Source organism: Meleagris gallopavo, chromosome 5 (assembly GCF_905368555.1).
Source record: "Meleagris gallopavo chromosome 5, MGAL_WU_HG_1.1, whole genome shotgun sequence".
In the NCBI taxonomy this organism is placed as follows: domain Eukaryota; kingdom Metazoa; phylum Chordata; class Aves; order Galliformes; family Phasianidae; genus Meleagris; species Meleagris gallopavo.
The window spans coordinates 55763713-55781732 of NC_139408.1; the positions used below are offsets into that span (position 1 = coordinate 55763713).

The window sequence follows — 18020 nt, forward strand, 5'->3', positions numbered from 1 at the left end:
AGCAACAGAGCCATTTTTGTAATTAAATACCAAAGAAGAGCATTTGAGAAAGCTCTGAGGGGAAGGAGAAGTTAGGAAGAACATTAAGAGCTATTACAAGTTTTGCAATGCAGCTTTCCAAAGCTGGTTTTTCATTTGGAACAAAACAAGAGCAGCTGCCCATGCTGAAGCAAGGTCAGCTTTGTTCCTGCCTGCCTCCCACCTGGACCACCAAGGCACTGCCTCATTGCTGACCCTCAGCAACAGAAGGTTCATTGGCGGGCTGAAATAGAGAGAAAATGGTGCTCGAGACTAAATGTCAGCATATGGAAACAAGGAGGAAAGCGTTTCTGGGCTCCTCAGTTGATTGTCTGAAGTTTTTAATATAGTATTTACTATGAACCACAAAGTCCCACCCAAAGGTGACTGGGGCATCCTGCAAGTTTTTACGGGTTTGTAGTCCCTGTCTTCTTTAGTATTTCCTCGAAACCCACTCTGGTAGAAAATTAAACAACTATAAGGTCCAGGATATATGAAATACATTGCTATCAAAAGTGCAACTGAGATAAATCCTATCTAGAGAATTTATTGCTGAAGACTTTTTGACCATTCACACACTTCACTGGCAGACAGAAAAACTTATTTTAGTAACGCTCACCCAGCATTCCCAAACATCAAGCTCAAAAACCACACCTCTCCCTCACCTTCTCTCAACCACATCATCTCCTTAATTACTTCTTTGCCTTAATAACCACTCCTGGAATTCCAGATTCTGAAGGAGACTGCATGTCAAGCAGATGCATACCCAAAATACTGTGAAGGAAATACCTTCAAAGAGAGGTTGCTTGTTTACCTGTGTGATCAGCTTACGTCCATCCAACCCTCCACCCAGTGAGAGACTCCAAGCAAAACTACCAGAGAACCAGCTGTGGGGAAAAAAGCTCCCAGGCTCAACACTTAAGCAAAAGATTGAAGGATGGCTTTCCCCAAGTACAGCAGCAAGACTGAAATGTGAAGAGAACATCTAGAATTGAACACTGACTGCCAGCAGTGTGCCCCTATTGCCAAGAAGGCCAATGGAAGCCTGGCCTGCAGGACTGGTGAAGGGCTTGTCCTCTTGGATGTGACACTGGTGAGACTGAAGCTTGAATTTTGTGTTCAGTTTTGGGTCCCTCACTACAAGTAGGGCATGGAGTTGCTTGAGTATGTGAACAAAAAAAGCACTGAAGATGACAAAGAGTGTTCAAGTTATGAAGAGTGGCTGAGGGAACTGGAGTTGTTCCACGTGGAGAATAGGAGGCTGAGGGAGACCTCTTCACTCTGTACAGTTGTACAGAGATTGCAAAAAGGAGGGTGTTGGTCTTTTCTCACATGATCATTGATGAGATGTGAGGAAACAACATCAAGTTGTGCCAGGGAAGGTATGTATTAGACGCTAGGAAGAATTTTTTTTTTCCACACAGAGGGTGGTCAGGCTGCCCAGGGAAATGGTGGAATCTTCATCCTTGGAGGTATTTAAGAAATGTGTGAACATGACTTAAGAGGCTGATGGACACGGTTTAGTGTTTGGACTTGGTTAGATTGATGGCTGGATCTTGTTCCCAAAAGCAGCATCCAAAGCCAAGAAAGGAGCTCTTCAGTGAAAGCCCAGTCCAAGGAAAGTCACCATTCAAACACTGGCCCCATTCTCCTGAGCAAACAGTCAAACACGAGGCTAGCAGAGTGAGATTTCTAAGTGGAAAATGAAAATCCGACTCCAATAAACCAAATCAAGGTTTTCATGGCGACAGCAAGCAATATTCCTGCTTGCCTGGTGGTATCAAAAAGGAGGGGAGAGATCATTTATCATTCCCTGACTACAATAAACTCAGCATAGGAGAGATCACACTGATGTATGCAGTTGAAGGAGAACTCAGTACTTGCTTAGTACAACCAAGCAAGCTGGCAGTGTTAGGCCTATAATTAGCTTCCTCAAGTCAAAGTGATAGGCATCTGCTGTTACTGAATTAGAAGGCCAAAGTATATATTACCACACGCATTATCTCACACGAGGCATCTGCAGAGTCCTGAACTTCCTGAAGTACTGGCAGAATCGCAATGGACAGGAGACGTGCAAAACTTAAAAGACAAGTCTGTACACAACACATGGTCTTGCAGGGAGGTCATGTAAGTACAAGGTATGACAGAGTCAATGGTTAGAAAAGCTTGTTTTCATAGAAGGGCAGCTCAATGGACAATCCCCAAAAGATAACCATCTTCTGGAAGCAAATCCTTAGTGCTAAAAAGTTCTGAATTGCTCCTATGAAATCCAAACATGATAATGCCTTCTTTGCGAAAAGCTCTGAAGTGCTGGGAGCATGCAGTGAACAAAGCATCACCATAAGCACTTTGCTATAGGTACATCCCTTCAGAAGAGGTTATCCAAGTAAAGGAGGTTATCCATTTTCTCCCTAAAATCTTCGTGAGATCTTTGGTATTGAGTGTAAGCAGAATCCCGAAGTGAAGTAGTCCTGCATCTTCAATAAATCATGAACACCTTCCAGAGACCTACAAACAGCAGAAACAGGAATCTTGGTAGCCTCACAAGTCACTCACCTCCTATTACTTAGTGAGCAGATGAAATTAATTACTCTTTATACATGTATCATAAAGCATTCTTCTAAAATAAATGTTTAAATTTTGTTCTCACCATCAACAAAAATCTCAAAGAACTCTGGAAAATAAGTATTTTCCTATTTTTAAGAACAGGAGTAGCAGTGCTTTGCTTCTTTGAAAAGCTTCTGTTGGCCTATAAGGCTTGAATTGCTTCTTGCGTTCTTAAAACAACTGCTCCACTCAACAACCCCTTAAAACATAAGAGTCTCATCTACTGTTTGAGGCAGTTCCAGCTCCTCTACCCCAAGACAGCTGATCCATACAGCTCTAAGTATATACTACCTTATTTTTCCAAAATACAATGCTCCACCTATTTCAGACCATTTCCCCTTATAGGATATTACAGTTTGGGATACTAAAGAAAACATTTGTTATTAGCTGCATATTGCCCTTTCACCTAGAACACAACAGCACATTTTCATTGCTTTTAAGGTTCTCACTTGGTAAGGCCAACTTGCAATGATGCATTATACCCAGAGCAAGTTCAAAGAGAAGACCCCGTGTTCAGTTTTGGGCCCCTCACCTACAAGAGGGACATTGAGGCCTGGAGTGCAATCAAAGAAGAGGAAAAAAGCTGTAAAGATTCTGGAACACAAGTCACATGGGGAAGGGCTGATAGAACTGGGATTGTTCGGTCTGGAGAAGAGTTAAGAGAGATGTTACTGCTCTCTACAGCTTCCTTATAGGAGGTTGCAGCATGATGGGGTCAGCCTCTTCTCCCAGGTAACTCAAGACAAGACATGAGGTACTGGCCTCAAGCTGCATCAAGGGAGGTTCAGGTTGGATTTCAGGAAGAAATTTCTTCTTAGAAAGTGTTATCAGTCACTGGAACAGGCTGCCCAGGGAGGCGGTGGGGTCACCATCCCTGGAAGTGTTCAAGAATAGTGCTGATGTGGCTCTGAGGAACGCATGTAGTGGGCATGGTAATGGGGTTGATAGTTGGACTTCATGATCTTAGAGGTCTTTGCCAACCTTAATGATTATGTGATTACCCAGTCCATGCAATTTCATTTGATCCAAAATCAGTACCAAGTTACCCCTTAACCTTTAGGAAGACAAGACCAGCCGAGTTCTCAAGACAAGCACTTGTAAAACCAAATTCGTTTTATTCAGGACTCTTAATTGCCTTGAATAAGCATGTAACAAGAGAGATTCACCACTACACTAGACGGCCCTAACTTTCTGTTCTACATCCGAGATGAGCAGACAGAACATGCAGAAACTAGTTAAACAGGAAGAAGTTCGTTTCAAACAAGTTGTCCTTTAATAAAACGAGTGGCTCTGCCTCCTGCAGTGCAAACCCTACTGGTAGCTTCTTAACGTGATCCTTGCACACAGCACACCTTCCTCAGCCTCCAAAGGATAGTTGAATTCAAGTAGAATCTGCTCCAAATATCAATTTATAGCAGATGTAGTTTAAACAGTTCACAAGGAAAGCATTTTCTGATCTTCTGTCTACCTTCTGAAGGAAAAGCATGAAAGCAAAAAAAAAACAATGTTATAAAAAAATAATTGTGTTCTTCAGCAGTTTAATTCCCCTTCCTTTACTGAACATCTGTTTTTGTTAGAAAACATTGCAAAGTGATTTTCAAAAATCTTTGACATGCATTCTGCACAGTATGTCCCAAAAGCTTAGGAAGAACATCAAACCAAGTGACAGTTGTTATTTATTAAGCAATACAAATGAAATTGGCATAGCCATTTTCTTCCATCCTACCATTCCCTATCTGGGAGAGCAAAGGGGTAGGGACATAGCATGTTATAAAGATTACATTTAATAGAAAAGGACATTTAACAGCAAGGAAACCATTAATCAAGCAGATGAGCCAGGGACTCTGCACAACTCAGGACTCTCAAGACATGTATGCAATTAAGTTACTTGAGAACAAATTAGTGCTCCAAAAGCTGGTTACACAGTAAATAAGCCCAACAAGAAACAGGAAAGCCACTGACAAACAGCACCCTCCTCCCAGCAGCCAAGCTCTACAGCGCTCATCTAGGAGGAGCACCAAAAGCTCCAAAAGGATTTTCAGCCTTTCTACTCAAAATTCATCAAGTACATCAAAGCAGACCACAAGAACCTCCATTAGATAAGCAATCACAAGGATCCCATACTTTCATTTTCTCTAGCCACTCAAAGCACAAATTGGAGCTCTCTCTCCTGACCTAATAACTACTTGCATAGCTGCCTTTTATTCTTTTGCAGTAGCAGCATGAAACTTGATGTGAGCTGCAGGAACCCAGCCAGTGACTATACAAGCTGCTGTTGTGATAGCACAAGGCAGAAGCCAGCTCGGCAGGTAATTGGACTTCAAGTCAGAAAAAAATCTTCCTCAGTCAGCTTGAAACAATGATTTCAGAGGGAGGGAGAAGTACGTTGTCTTCATCTACCACAGGCTGCCAAAGGAAATCTTTTATCCTAAGACAGACAGACAAAAAAAATAACTAAATCAAGATACCCCTTCACAAAAAGCTATTACGGTCAGATTTTTTGTTGCATAGCAATTCCAAAGCCATTTGCAATCTTCTACCAATTCAGCATTAATACCCAAAAAGAAAGAAGCACTTAGGTATCAAAACACAACATCCACTTGTTAGAAAGGAGCATTTCTAGTATTTGTTTGTTATATTGTACTGCCCATACAATGAAGTGCTTTTGCAGATCTCACACTGCAAGTAAGCTAACTCAGCAGCATCCTATGTACTGCTACAATAGAATTTATTCATGCTTTCAGAGTTCTTCATGGAATTCTGGAGGGCTAATGCCACCCCCTTAACTCTTGTATACAATTCAGGTTTCCAAATTGCATACTTTAAGTAACTTAAATGCACATTGAGACATCTATTTTTTTTTTTTTCCTAACCTACACAACCATGAAAGCTGTTCCAAAGCATTAGGAACTCAAAGAAATCTAAATGCATAAATACCTACAGTCATGGGCAATTGCATCATTTGCCCATTCAGCATCACACTGTTAGTGCCCACTGCCAGCAACAGGACAGGGGAAGATTTCTCCCATGGTTCCCCAAAAGAACTCCAACTGGCAGCATCCAACAAGGCCTTACTGTTGGCTGCAATGAGGAGGAAAGAGCAGCAACAATCCACCTGTGCTTGAACAGAAGGAAAGCTAACAGCCCACTGAACCAACAGATGGGATGTATATGGGAAGATGAACATCTCTGCTTGGCAAAAATTGGGATCATACAGCCTGATTTACACAGGGCACATTCACCCACTTGAGATCTGTAAAAACATTCTGCCTCAAACATTGTTCTACAGAGATATTAAACTGTTTATGTTTTTCAGTGAGAGATATCTATCCCTTCCCCTTCCAGATATACACAATTATTTTTTCTGAGTAAATAAGCATCCCTCTCCCTACCAAAAAAGCAAACACACAACCCCACACCAAGAAACCTCCTGAACCCCACTTTATCACATCATTCCTAGGTCCTAAGTTCCACATTCATCAGAAAACTGCTGCATAAGCAAAGCCTGTGCCTGGGTCTGCTGGTATCCAATACTAGATCCACTACTGCACATGAAAGCAACAGTTCAACTAAACCAAACAAACTTCTAACACAATTAAAGGTTAGCTGTAAATAGCTCTAACATCTCGAAAATAAAAAGTTGGCAATCCTAGCTATGTCACGATGAGCTATGAGACTGTACCTAAGGTTCAAGTAGTGCAGTCAGAGGAAAGCTGTTATCACTTGATCAATGGCTGGTGAGAGACTTCTTTGTTAGGAGATCCAGATCAATCCAAGTAATGACCTTTATAAGTAAAACCTGAATGTAGAACTGGAGAGCTAAGGACACACTTTTTTTTTTAAATATCAATTTTGACCCTGCTGGGAAAGTCTGTCTCAAATGAATGGCCTGTGAAACGTGGACAGAACAGAAAATTCCCTGCATGGTGTCTAGGCACGGAGTTAATAAAACAGGTCTTGAAGTCAAGTGCATAATGTTGAAGAGATGTATGCATATTTTAAGCGTAATCTGAAAAACCTGTGACTCTTAACCTCATGAAATGCTTTCTTTTGGAATATACCCATTAATAGGCCAAACAACTGTGGAGGTGCTAAAGAAGATAATTTAGAAGGCAGAGAGGCAAAAAAAAAAAAGCACTTTGTGGGGGAGGGAGCAAAAGGCACTGATTCACACACAATCATCTCAGTTAGATTTGCTACTGAAACCATTGCTGCTCCAGCTGTCCTTCACACCTTGACATAGCTGGGACAATAGAACATGACAAGCATCCTCTCACGACCTACTGAAGTTTTCAGGCTCACACTAACTTCAAATAAGTGACAGTCGTGGTTCTTGAGCTGCTGCATTAATGGAATTGCACAAAGCCACTATGGCACCTTATTCAAGCATCCATGCCACAGCAGCAACAGAACAGATGAAGACACGTCAGTGCCTCACTCACCACCAAAAAACATCAGCACCTGAGAGTAAGAAACTTCCTTCTACTCAAAGATTCATTTCACATGGTGATGAACAAGCAAAATAAAACAACTTGTATCTGAAAAGCTGCAAGGGAGGAAACTTGTAATATCCTGTGCAGTACAAGTTCCCACTGTTTTTCCTTCCCTAAGAATTAAACTGAAAGATTCAGAGCAGAAGGAAAACGTTGAGGTCAAGTTGCATATTATTTTCCAAGAACAAAGCTCTCTATGTTCTTACCTCCCAATATTTCTGGGATCATTTACAGAAGCTGCATGGAGAAGCCATTCCTGGCAAAACAGATTAAGGCTCTGATATTGATGGTGTTAGAGAAGCCTAAGAAAGTGTTTTAGAATGTAAATGGCCTTTCAGGGCATCCAAAAGTGCACTGAAATCCACTGCATCACTGTTCTGGCACACATCCACCACTCTCACCCCAGACAACAGTATAAATACACAAAAGTTCTTTTATAAAGGTTCAGAGAAAGAGCAGAAGAATACATTCAACCTGACACAGCCACCTGAATCCAGATCCTCAAAGAAAAGACCTTAACATCTCAGACCCTGTGCTATCTTTATAAAGGCATTAATTTGTACAGCATATATCTGCATTACCGTAACAGTGCTGATAAACATTAACCAGATACCTCGCCATGTCTGTCAGGCCTTAAAATACTATCTGAAGTCCAAATGCTTAAAACTACTTATTACAAACGTGTATATTTCCATTAACTACATAAAACACTTCTTTTTTGCATTTATTAAATTTTAAAAAACAGACCAATGTTTCCAGTGTACATGCAGACACTACAGATCAATGTATATTCTGATATTTTAGAAGGAAGTTTTTCCACACAGAGGGTGGTGAGGCACTGGAACAGGTTGCCCAAGGAGGCTGTGGATGCCCCATCCCTGCAGGCATTCAAGGCCAGGCTGGATGTGGTTCTGGGCAGCCTGGGCTGCTGGTTGGCGACCTGCACATAGCAGGGGGTTGGAACTGGATGAGCATTGTGCTCCTTTGCAACCCAGGCCATTTCTAGGATTCTATTCTTTATGTTTATGTATGCTACTCTATATAGCACAAAAAAAAAACACCGATGTATTAAACAATATTCTAAGTTAAAAAGCACTTCGGAGAACAGTAGCTGGTGCCCTCATCAGCTGATATTAATGGCAAGAAGTAGGTATGCTTCACAAAAGTATACATTTTTGAGTGTAACCACTCAGTATTCACCTCATTTGGCCAGAACTTGACACTCTTTCCTTCTTATATCACGTATTTAGAGAGGAGGTAAAATGACTTTTCACTGCTTCAGATACGTTCTACCAGCAAAACCTTAACACAGACAGTTTTATATACATGGCTATGATAATATATTCACTGAAATGCTGTTCTTTCTCCTTCTACACTAGGCCTCAGATGAAAACATGCACTACGTATGAAAGACTCCCAGGGATCTCCAAGGTTTTTTTTGTTTGTTTGTTTGCTTTGGTTTTACACCATCCCAGTTATCCTCGTGAAGAGGAAACACATACTTGTTCATACATGATCTTACATTCCAGTGAAAAATAAGTGTACTTGGATATGCATTCCATGACTGCCGTATGTCTCAGATAAGGCAGTCAGCTTTCTGAATAAGTACAGAAGGGTCAGATTAACTCATACCTGAGGTTAAAGACTACTTTAAATAAGTAACTGGATTAGAGATCCATATCTCTAGAAAGAAAATCCACTACAGACTTTCCAAAGCAAGTATCTGACTACCAGAGAACAAACCAGCAAGGTGAATCAGTAGCTGGGATACAACCCAAGAACACCAGAAAACAGAATTTGCCTCTATTACGTACCTTGGATGCTTGAGGAGTAGAAATCACGTGAACAGTGCTGGGCTTAACTCCATTTGCTTTAGGTCGCTTATAAAGGGCGAATCTGCTTTTCCTGCGTCCCCTGTCACCATTAGGGAGGGAGCCATTATACCTGGAATTGAACAACAAAAAAAAGAGTTTGGCATTAAAGCATCAGCAGTTTGAAGCACAGAAAAGGAAAGCAGCAATTTGGTCACAGTATCCTGATGATTTCAAACACGTGGCTAAAAAACAAGTCACAGTCATACTAAGCTTTGCTACCTAAATTACTACAGGCATTCAAACGCTCCTTTCCTGCCAATGGTCGATGACCTTATTAAAGATGAATAAAACTTCAACCACAAATGATACAATGAGCTGTTCAGCAACAGAAATAGTTCTTGGCCTTTAGAATTAAAGGAATTCTGAAGAACAAATTCTAGAACCTTTTATTTAATTTCATGACATGGCGAGTTGGGAAAATGTCTTTGCATTGCTATTTGCTTCCCACAGATCATGCAAGAAGGGAGAAGACAAGAGAGAAAAGGAGAAACTTGGGAAAAGCTGGGGGAAAAAATGCAGTTTTAACTCCAGTCACATAGAATGTTTTTTTAATGTATTAAATGAAGCCTCTAGGAGTTGATTTATTATTAAGAAGAAATGTGTGTTTTTGATTCATGTGAATCTATCTGAAGACTAGTTAATGACTGCCTTTATCAGGCGTAACCCAGTAACCTTCAGTCATTCTTTCATCTCTCACAAGACAGAAACCCAATGGATAAGTTGTTAAGAGAAGCACTGAGCCTCAAGAGGATAATTCCTTCCCCAGGAAAAGAAAGAACTGGAAATTTCTTTGCAATCCATGGGCAACAAAATCACATTTCTCCCTCCCCAAAGATTTAGGAAGGGCAAATGCTTCTCATCACAGCACCTCCACCTGTCACATTCCTGATAGCCTTCAGCTGGTCTGTGCTCCCAGGACTCGGCTTGACTGCAGGTACCTCTTTCACACCTGATCCTCAGGTTTCCCTGAAGAACTACAGCTGCAATTCCACTTATCGATTTCAGTAGTTTTACTGGTGAAATTCTACTTACTGGATCATCTATTTCTCTCCAGCAGTCTTTGGGATTAAAAGCTAACAGAAAAACCACCTGAAAAGAAGGTTTAAAAGGGAACCAACTCCCTAGAAATCAAATGAGGCCAAAAAATTAGAAGTCCTTATCTGTTTAGAGATGCACTTCGAAGCAGTCCAACTCTATATCCACCACACCATCTGCAGATCTGAAATTGTTTGTTTGTAGCCCTACAGAAGCTTAATTAATAGTCTGCAAGAGCAATCCTACAGTCACCAACTAGGAAAAGCAATACAGTAACCCACAATCATTTTTCGTGAGATTACCATTTTGCATACATAACCAACCAAGTTTGCCTTACAAGAAAACGTGCTTGGGGAGATATGAATTTTTTTTTTTTTTTTTTTCCTCCTAAAAAGATGGGAAGAGTGAGACAGACAAAGGCACACAGTCTGCTTGCTAAAGCCCTGGAGCCCAGCCCTGCAGAAGCCCTACTTACTGCATCCAGACACTTGACAGCTCAATGGAAAACAGCTTCAGCTACACATGGGCAGTACCTGGGGACCTGAACTACAGCACTTCTGAACATTCCTAAGCAGATAACAGATTTGAGATTATGGTCTCAAATTTAAGTGCTCTCAAATGTAAAACCAGGCGTGAGGACTGCTTTTGATAAAGAGTCCCAGAGAGCCATGAGTAGCTCAGAGCTTTGGGTTACAGCTCAACTTGCTCTCCCACTCCTGTTTTCACAGGGAAGATCGCTGTGTCTCTCTGAAATATTAAAGATTCCCCAACACAGTAAAAACAAACAAGAAAACACTAACAGAAACAAACCACTTGGTTCACACCAAGCCCATTTGTTTTTGGAAGCTTATTAACTCTGTGCAAGAAGAGTAGAGCTCAGTTAACACAGCTGATCCTAATCCCCAAAGACCGATTCCTAGAAAAATCTATCCATATTACCCCAGGTAATGAATATAAGCCCTCAAAGTGTGAGTGATTTGATTCTGCAGATCCAGTCTTCTTGGATACTGAGACAGGGGAGGTTTAGGTTGGATCTGAGGAGGAAGTTTTTCAGCCAGAGGGTGGTGAGGCACTGAACAGGTTGCCCAAGGAGGCTGTGGATGCCCCATCCCTGCAGGCATTCAAGGCCAGGCTGGATGTGGCTCTGGGCAGCCTGGGCTGCTGGTTGGCGACCTGCACATAGCAGGGGGTTGGAACTGGATGAGCATCGTGCTCCTTTGCAACCCAGGCCGTTCTAGGATTATAAGTACTGTCTTTCAGTGACACTATTACCATGATTATATCCACACCTTTCCTTAGGACAACATTCTTCCTGCATGGATTTCTGCTTGAAAACCCAAAAAAAAACCCAACAACTCCTGAAGAAATCACATGAGTAGCATCGTTACTGGCTCTACACTCTGCAATTACATTTGCTGTGCTGGTACCATTGTTAAGCAGTCCTGATTTTATGCAGTTTTGCTGAAAGTGAAAACCAGACTTGGCATGGTTATCTTGTTTGGCTTTTCTCATGGTCGCAGAACAATCAGCTGCAAAGGCCACCTGACTTCACTACAGGGTTTTTTTTTCCCACCCTTGTTCAGAATTTAAACAGTTTTTAAACAAGAAAAGAAAGAAGCCACTCTAGGTTAAAGGCCTTTTGGAACCTAAATAGGAAGGAAATGCAAGCAAAATGAAAGCTTAATTCATCCATCCTGATTAGCACTGACAAGTTTTCACCAAGGTTTTCTTTGTGCCAATTTCTTAATTTCCTTTATATGACAGGGCAGGAGGATTTGAGTATGCATAACAAACAGTAAAAACTAATTATAGACTTCTAAGTTTTATTCTGATCTGACACTAGTGAAAAGCAGTAGGACAATCACAAGGCATTCCTATGCGTTTCACAGGGAGGAAAATAGCATCAGATTGGAGCCTTTTCTCCCCGCAGCCAACAGATGCAGCCCAGTACATTTTCCAAGTGCCTCTCAGAGGCAGCAGCACTGGGACAATCAGCATTATGAACCTCTCAGGATAGTTATCTCTGTTGACAGCACTATTCCTTGCAAATAAGGGAGTGGTGCTGGCATTTCTCTAACTAACAAAGCCAGTTTCCAACAGATTTACATCAAACCGTTGAGGACTTTGGTATACAAAATGACATGCAAACTCCAGTAAGTTTTTCCCAGGGTTGGGGTATGTCATGGATGGCTCTGCTTTGCGTGGATGCTGCGCTTCTTGGAAAGCAAGACCAACCAGTAATGCTTCCATTAGCAAAAAAGGAACAGCCTGACTTCATTTTCCTCACTCTCACTGACAGCTCCACTGCAGACACTGTATGTTCAGAGGCCATCCCATGCACAGGCTATCATTCCATCTCATAGGCTCAGCTTTGAGCAGGCAACAGATGTTAGAACGGCTCTAATTTATGAGAAGAAAGTACGACTTTCCTGCGCTGAACAACAAAGCCACAAAAGCATTAGTGACAGCTTTCATTATGAGGTCAGACTTGAGTGAATTTTTTCCTTTTAAGTACATTCTGATGCCATATTTGGTATCACACAGTAGTATATGCTCAGCACATACCAGAAGTCAGTCTGGGCTTACAGCATGCTTTTTACCATCACTGAACCAGTGTGGGCCAACCCCGCTGCCAAAAGCAGCAGTCCCACCCTTCATTTGCTATTTTGTCCCTGCCCCAGTGCAACTTCTCTCCCTGGTTCACATGCACTGGAAATAAAACCAGATTTATGCTTTAAATTTAGTTTAAACCACATCAATTCCTTGCTCTCTGGTTCACTGCAAGGCCACAGAAGCATTTATATCAGCAACAAGGGAAAAATGGCACAGAGGAGGGGAGAAAAATTCCTTTGGCAGCATTGCAAGCCTGCATTATGATATCTACAACATTATAAGTCTAAAGATATATTATTTGCCTTGGCAATAACCAACTTCAGGTTTTCACAACTATAGGCTAAAGCCCTGAGTAGCTGGAAAGCCCTATTCTGCTGAAGCATTCAATTTTTTCCTTTCTTGAGCACAGATTGAACAGGAAAAAATCCACATGCATGTTTATATAAACATAAACAGCTTCAATATTGACTGCAGGATATATGAACTTACAACTCCTTTTAGCTAATTCCACTGAAGAGTATTTTATATTCCGAACAGTACCCTCTTCTATCATACCAAAAAATTCATTTTGAACATAGAAATGCTGTATTACTTCATAGAATCATTTGAGTTGGAAAAGGCCTCCAAAGGTCACCTAGCCCAACTCCCTGCAATGGGCAGGGACACTCACAGCAGCGTGCACCTTTGGCAAAGCATACAGTTACTTGCTGGTCACAGAATGACAGAACACAGCTTGACAGAACTTCAGAAAGTCACCCTGTACATCCTCAACTTGAAGACCCATTCCAAAGCATCCTCAATATTCCTGCTTCGGTCTGGAAAGCCCACTCCTCACTACCTTACAGACAGCATGCTGCACACCTTCAGCAGTTGCATCTTAGGATTTTAACGTCCTTTGTGTTAAAATTCTCATCCATGCATTCAACAAGGGAGTCTCCAGTCAAAGCAAGCTTCCTGCACTTCCTGTCAATAACCTCTACTCATGCTAGATTTGATTCCCATCTGATTTTTGTTTCTTTCTGAAGAAAAGGGTTGTAAGTAAAGATTACTTCAGTTACTGCTGTAAGAATTTTCGTTACTATACCTTTAGCAACAAGTAACTTATGGGTAAGCAAAGAGCTTCCATCCTTAGTTTAACAAGAACCACTGCTCCACAACCATGGCTCTTGGGTTGTCCTGAGACTCTGCCTGGAGAGGTATCTTCACCAGCAGAACTGCTTCCTGATCGCCACACCAGCAGTACAGGTTAATAAAACAGTCTTCCTGTTGAGCAAGAAAATCCAAACCAGCAAGTTTGGAAGTCCCAAATAATCTCATGTCTTTCCCCAATTAAGGCAACGTTTTTGCATCTGTGAGCTTGATTATCCCTGAGAAAGTTATCTTGGTATAGTTAGTTGTGGCTAAATCAGCAGCTTTTCCTCCCTAAGATAAATATTGGTTCCTATAACTTGCATTTGGGAAGCCATTTTACACCTGTAAACACCTCACAATGCATTCCCTTCTGTGGGGCTTTCAGAATATCCAGTGTGCTCACCACAAGCATCTCTTCCCCAGCATCACGCCTTAGCAGTGCTGCCTCACTTACTGCCACTCGTGCAGTCCCAGAGCCTTCAAACAGGGAAATGCAGTCTAAGCTGGTAGCTCCTCCAGTTCTTGGGTAGACAGTCAGTAAAGGCTGAGTTGGCACGACTTGATAGTGACTAGAGGCAGTAGTTTGTATCTATACCAGGCTTTTCAAATAGTCTGACAAGTAAAACACCTACAAATGCTCTTCATTTGTAGAAGTAACTCCTAATTGCTCCTGGTACCATGAAGATCTTAGCAGACACCTTGACTAAAAGCTATACGCCAGCCTTATTGTGTTTGTATGGTCAAATACAGCCAGCCTCTCTTTACATATCAGGATAAGAAGCGTGGCTATTCACACCATAGAAGGAGTCTCTCAAAGCCACCTGCTACACAGCAGATAGGCCAGAACCTCCTTCCCGAGGTACATGGATTAACTTGAACCTTATCTCTGAAAACACTGCACGAAGTCACATGTGAAATAGCAGGGTTCTCCAGGGTGAACTCACTTCTCCTTCACCATTCTGAAAAAGAACCAGTTGTTCTCCTGGTTCCCATCCATGGCTGAGGCACTGAGCTGCCATGCTGTGGTTCACTTTAATTCACAGGCTGGCTGCTCAGCCAATACTCCTGCACACATCCCCATCCACCATCAGCAGGACGACTCTGTAATTGCAGCAGCTAGAACATAATTAAAAAACCTGTTTAGTTTTATTTAGGACAATATTTAGACATCCTCCTGCAAGTTGAGCTTACATAATACAGGCAATCCAGGAAGATGCACACCTGATCTATAAGCGTTTCTACCTCTAGGAAAAGATGCTATTGGCTTGCAAATACCATGTTAATCATATAGTGCAAATAAAGGAAATTAAAAGCAGTTCTTACACATCCAGTTTCCTTCCAAATTCCCAAGCCTCTCTGTTACTCTCCCACACACTGCTATGGGAAACAATTTCACAGAGCAAGTAAATACAGAAGCAAAGAGGTAAAAGCAACGCGTCTCCAAGTGAGGAGTGATGCTTCTTGTAACATATGAAGACTGAATCCCATCAGAAACCTAGTTTTGAGACTCATCTGGCATTTCTTCTGCAGAAGGGAGATCTTAATACTGAAACTTCTTATCGCTCTGACCAAGCCTTGCTTGCACGTGGTTTGCTATTTGTCCCAGATTGTTTTACTGGAAAATACTGTTACTTTTACTCTTGTGAAAGCAAAGACAGAAGACCTTTGTCACAGCTTCTGCAAGACATGTAAGTCTCTGCAGAAAACTCAATTGATAATAGTTAAACCAAGGTTGCAGTAAAGAAAAAAAATCTTCAATGCACTTATTGACAACAAGGAATTTTGAGTTTCAAGAAGCAGCAACTGAAGATATTTGCTGCACGGGCTTCTGTAAGACACCTCCACAGACAGCACAGGAGTTTGATTAAATGCTCACACACCTCACAGCATGCTGATGTGGACTACCAGAGCCTCATGATGAGCTTCAATTAAAGCTGCCTGACAGTTTCGAACAACTTATTAGCTGAAAACCTATACAGACATCCCAGTTAAATACCACAGCCAGAGACAGTACGAGGGAAGTCACACCCACAACATACATTTCTCAGAAGTCATCCGTAATCACTTGATTAATGGGGGAAAAGAGCAGCTACCTTTAAAGGCAAAAAACACCACAGAAGAACACTAATATTTAAGACACTATTACCCAATTATAACATAAGTAATACGCTACAAGAGCATTCGAATGCAAAAGGTTTTCTTTTTGAAAAGCAGAGGGTAAGAGAATCAGTTTTTCACACAATGACTTCCTTAACAATCCCTATTTCCAGCATTTTCCTGCTACCACCCAGCACTCATCTAACAAGGAGGCAATTTTGTTCAGTGCTTTAAGCCCATCTTCAAAGCTGTCAACTGAAACCATTCACCAGAGCATCAAACCAGCAATGCTGGAGCACAGCAAAACACAGGGTACAAACTAATTAAGTTCATTTCAAAGCATGCTTCTTCACTAGCTACAAGAGCTTGAAAGGTGGGGAAAGCACAATGTGTAGAGAATCCTCTTTCCAACCCCAAATCTCTCAGAAAGCACCCAGATGAATAGCAGTTACTAACTATCATCTAGCCAAACACCACTGAAATTATTCAATACAACATTTTGTTAAAATGAACACAAATAGCTTTTGCTGTGTTGGAAACAAGGCAGATGAACACAAAGTCTCATTCAAAGCAAAGTACGATGCATAGCTGGGTTTGAAGAAGAGCAACAGAGAAAAGCAAAAGCAGAAGACTGCACATCCAAAACACTGTAGACTTTTAGCATCCACACGTTTCAATATGGAAACAATTTATAGGCCTCTCAAATAGCAGATCAAAAACAGCTGGGAGTTTCAAAACTAAAACAAATTAAACCTTATGCAGTGCAAGGGGACAAGAGATCCTGTGACACATCTGCCCTGCCATACCAAGCACATTCCCAGCCTATCTGGGCTTCATACCTCTTCTTGAAGGTGAAAAAGCAAACTGTCCAAATTGTCAGCTGAGGAATGAACAGGAACACCACCATCTGATGTCTGAAGCTTCACTACATTAAGCATTATAGAAAAAAAATGCATTGGATTCAAAGGATCATCTGGTCTATTAAAACAAACGCGCGACTCAAACAAATCATTTTCTCAGCTGCCAAGTGCTTTCTTTAACACACTATCAAGGACTATTTGACTGCTCACATTTTTATAAGCTGAAGTGGTAGCTGCCTTATTATTTCAGTTCTCCTCCAAATACGAGCAGCTGGAATATCTTTGTGATTGCACAGACAAGCAGTTCCAGGGTCTGTTGCTCACAGCATTTTCAAACACTCAAGCATGACAAGAATCTTTTTAGGTCCCTTCCAATAACATTAAGCACGGAGAAAGAAAACTTACATCCATTTTGTGAACATAGGTGATCTCAGAGGCAAAGTACTCAACAGAAAGTGAAGCACTTACGTCCAGGGAACATCAGGAAGCAGTGCAGTGTTACACCCAGAACAGCCAGAAAGGAAGCGAGCAAAGCCCATTCTTTGCTAAAAGTGTGTATATGTACCCTATTAAGAAAAACAAACAGAGACACCCTACAGGAGAAGTTAGTTCTTTAAATCTGGTTATGAAGAATTATCTGAAACCTACTGGAGGTGTGCAAGCATTGTCGCACAGCTGATTGTTCCCTTCCCATGTCTTAGGATACCAGAAGTTATCAGTGCAGTAATTCAGAGAACTAGTCTGGGACCTATACAATTTCTGATGGCAAAGTATATCAGCTTTACACTTAACTGCAAAATTCTTGATCTCTTGTTCTTCCCTCAAGAGAACTTCCCAAAATGTTACAAGAAATAAACACTCAACTTCTATACAAGCATGATCTCAGAAGACAATTCCATAAATATTTACGAGTTACAGTGAATTTGCATACAGTTACTGAGAATGACTCACATCATAGAATGGCCTGGGTTGAAAAAGACCACAATGCTCACCCAGTTCCAACCCCCTGCTATGTGCAGGTCACCAACCAGCAGCCCAGGCTGCCCAGAGCCACATCCAGCCTGGCCTTGAATGCCTGCAGGGATGGGGCATCCACAGCCTCCTTGGGCAAAACGTGACCTGAAGTCACATTAGTGATGTATGCCTGAAGCTCTTCCCTTCTAGGAGCTCAGAGATTCCAGCCTCCAGAAGATTCCCACTCCACAGCTTTCTGTAATCCCATCAGTGACTGCCTGAACAAGAGCTCTGCAGCATCAGCACCCAGATGGGAAGGCACTCCACTCTCACTGGTG

The 18020-nt window shown here is 41.6% G+C and overlaps 1 protein-coding gene across 1 annotated transcript in view; it reads right to left on the bottom strand.

The window, feature by feature from the left end:
* PELI2 (pellino E3 ubiquitin protein ligase family member 2) overlaps positions 1-18020 on the bottom strand; it is a 68154-nt gene that overhangs the window by 36772 nt on the left and 13362 nt on the right. Inside the window, exon 2 of the mRNA XM_085225862.1 lies at positions 8933-9062. Within this exon, the coding sequence (XP_085081988.1) occupies positions 8933-9062 (130 nt within the window). The remainder of the gene's footprint in view (positions 1-8932; positions 9063-18020) is intronic.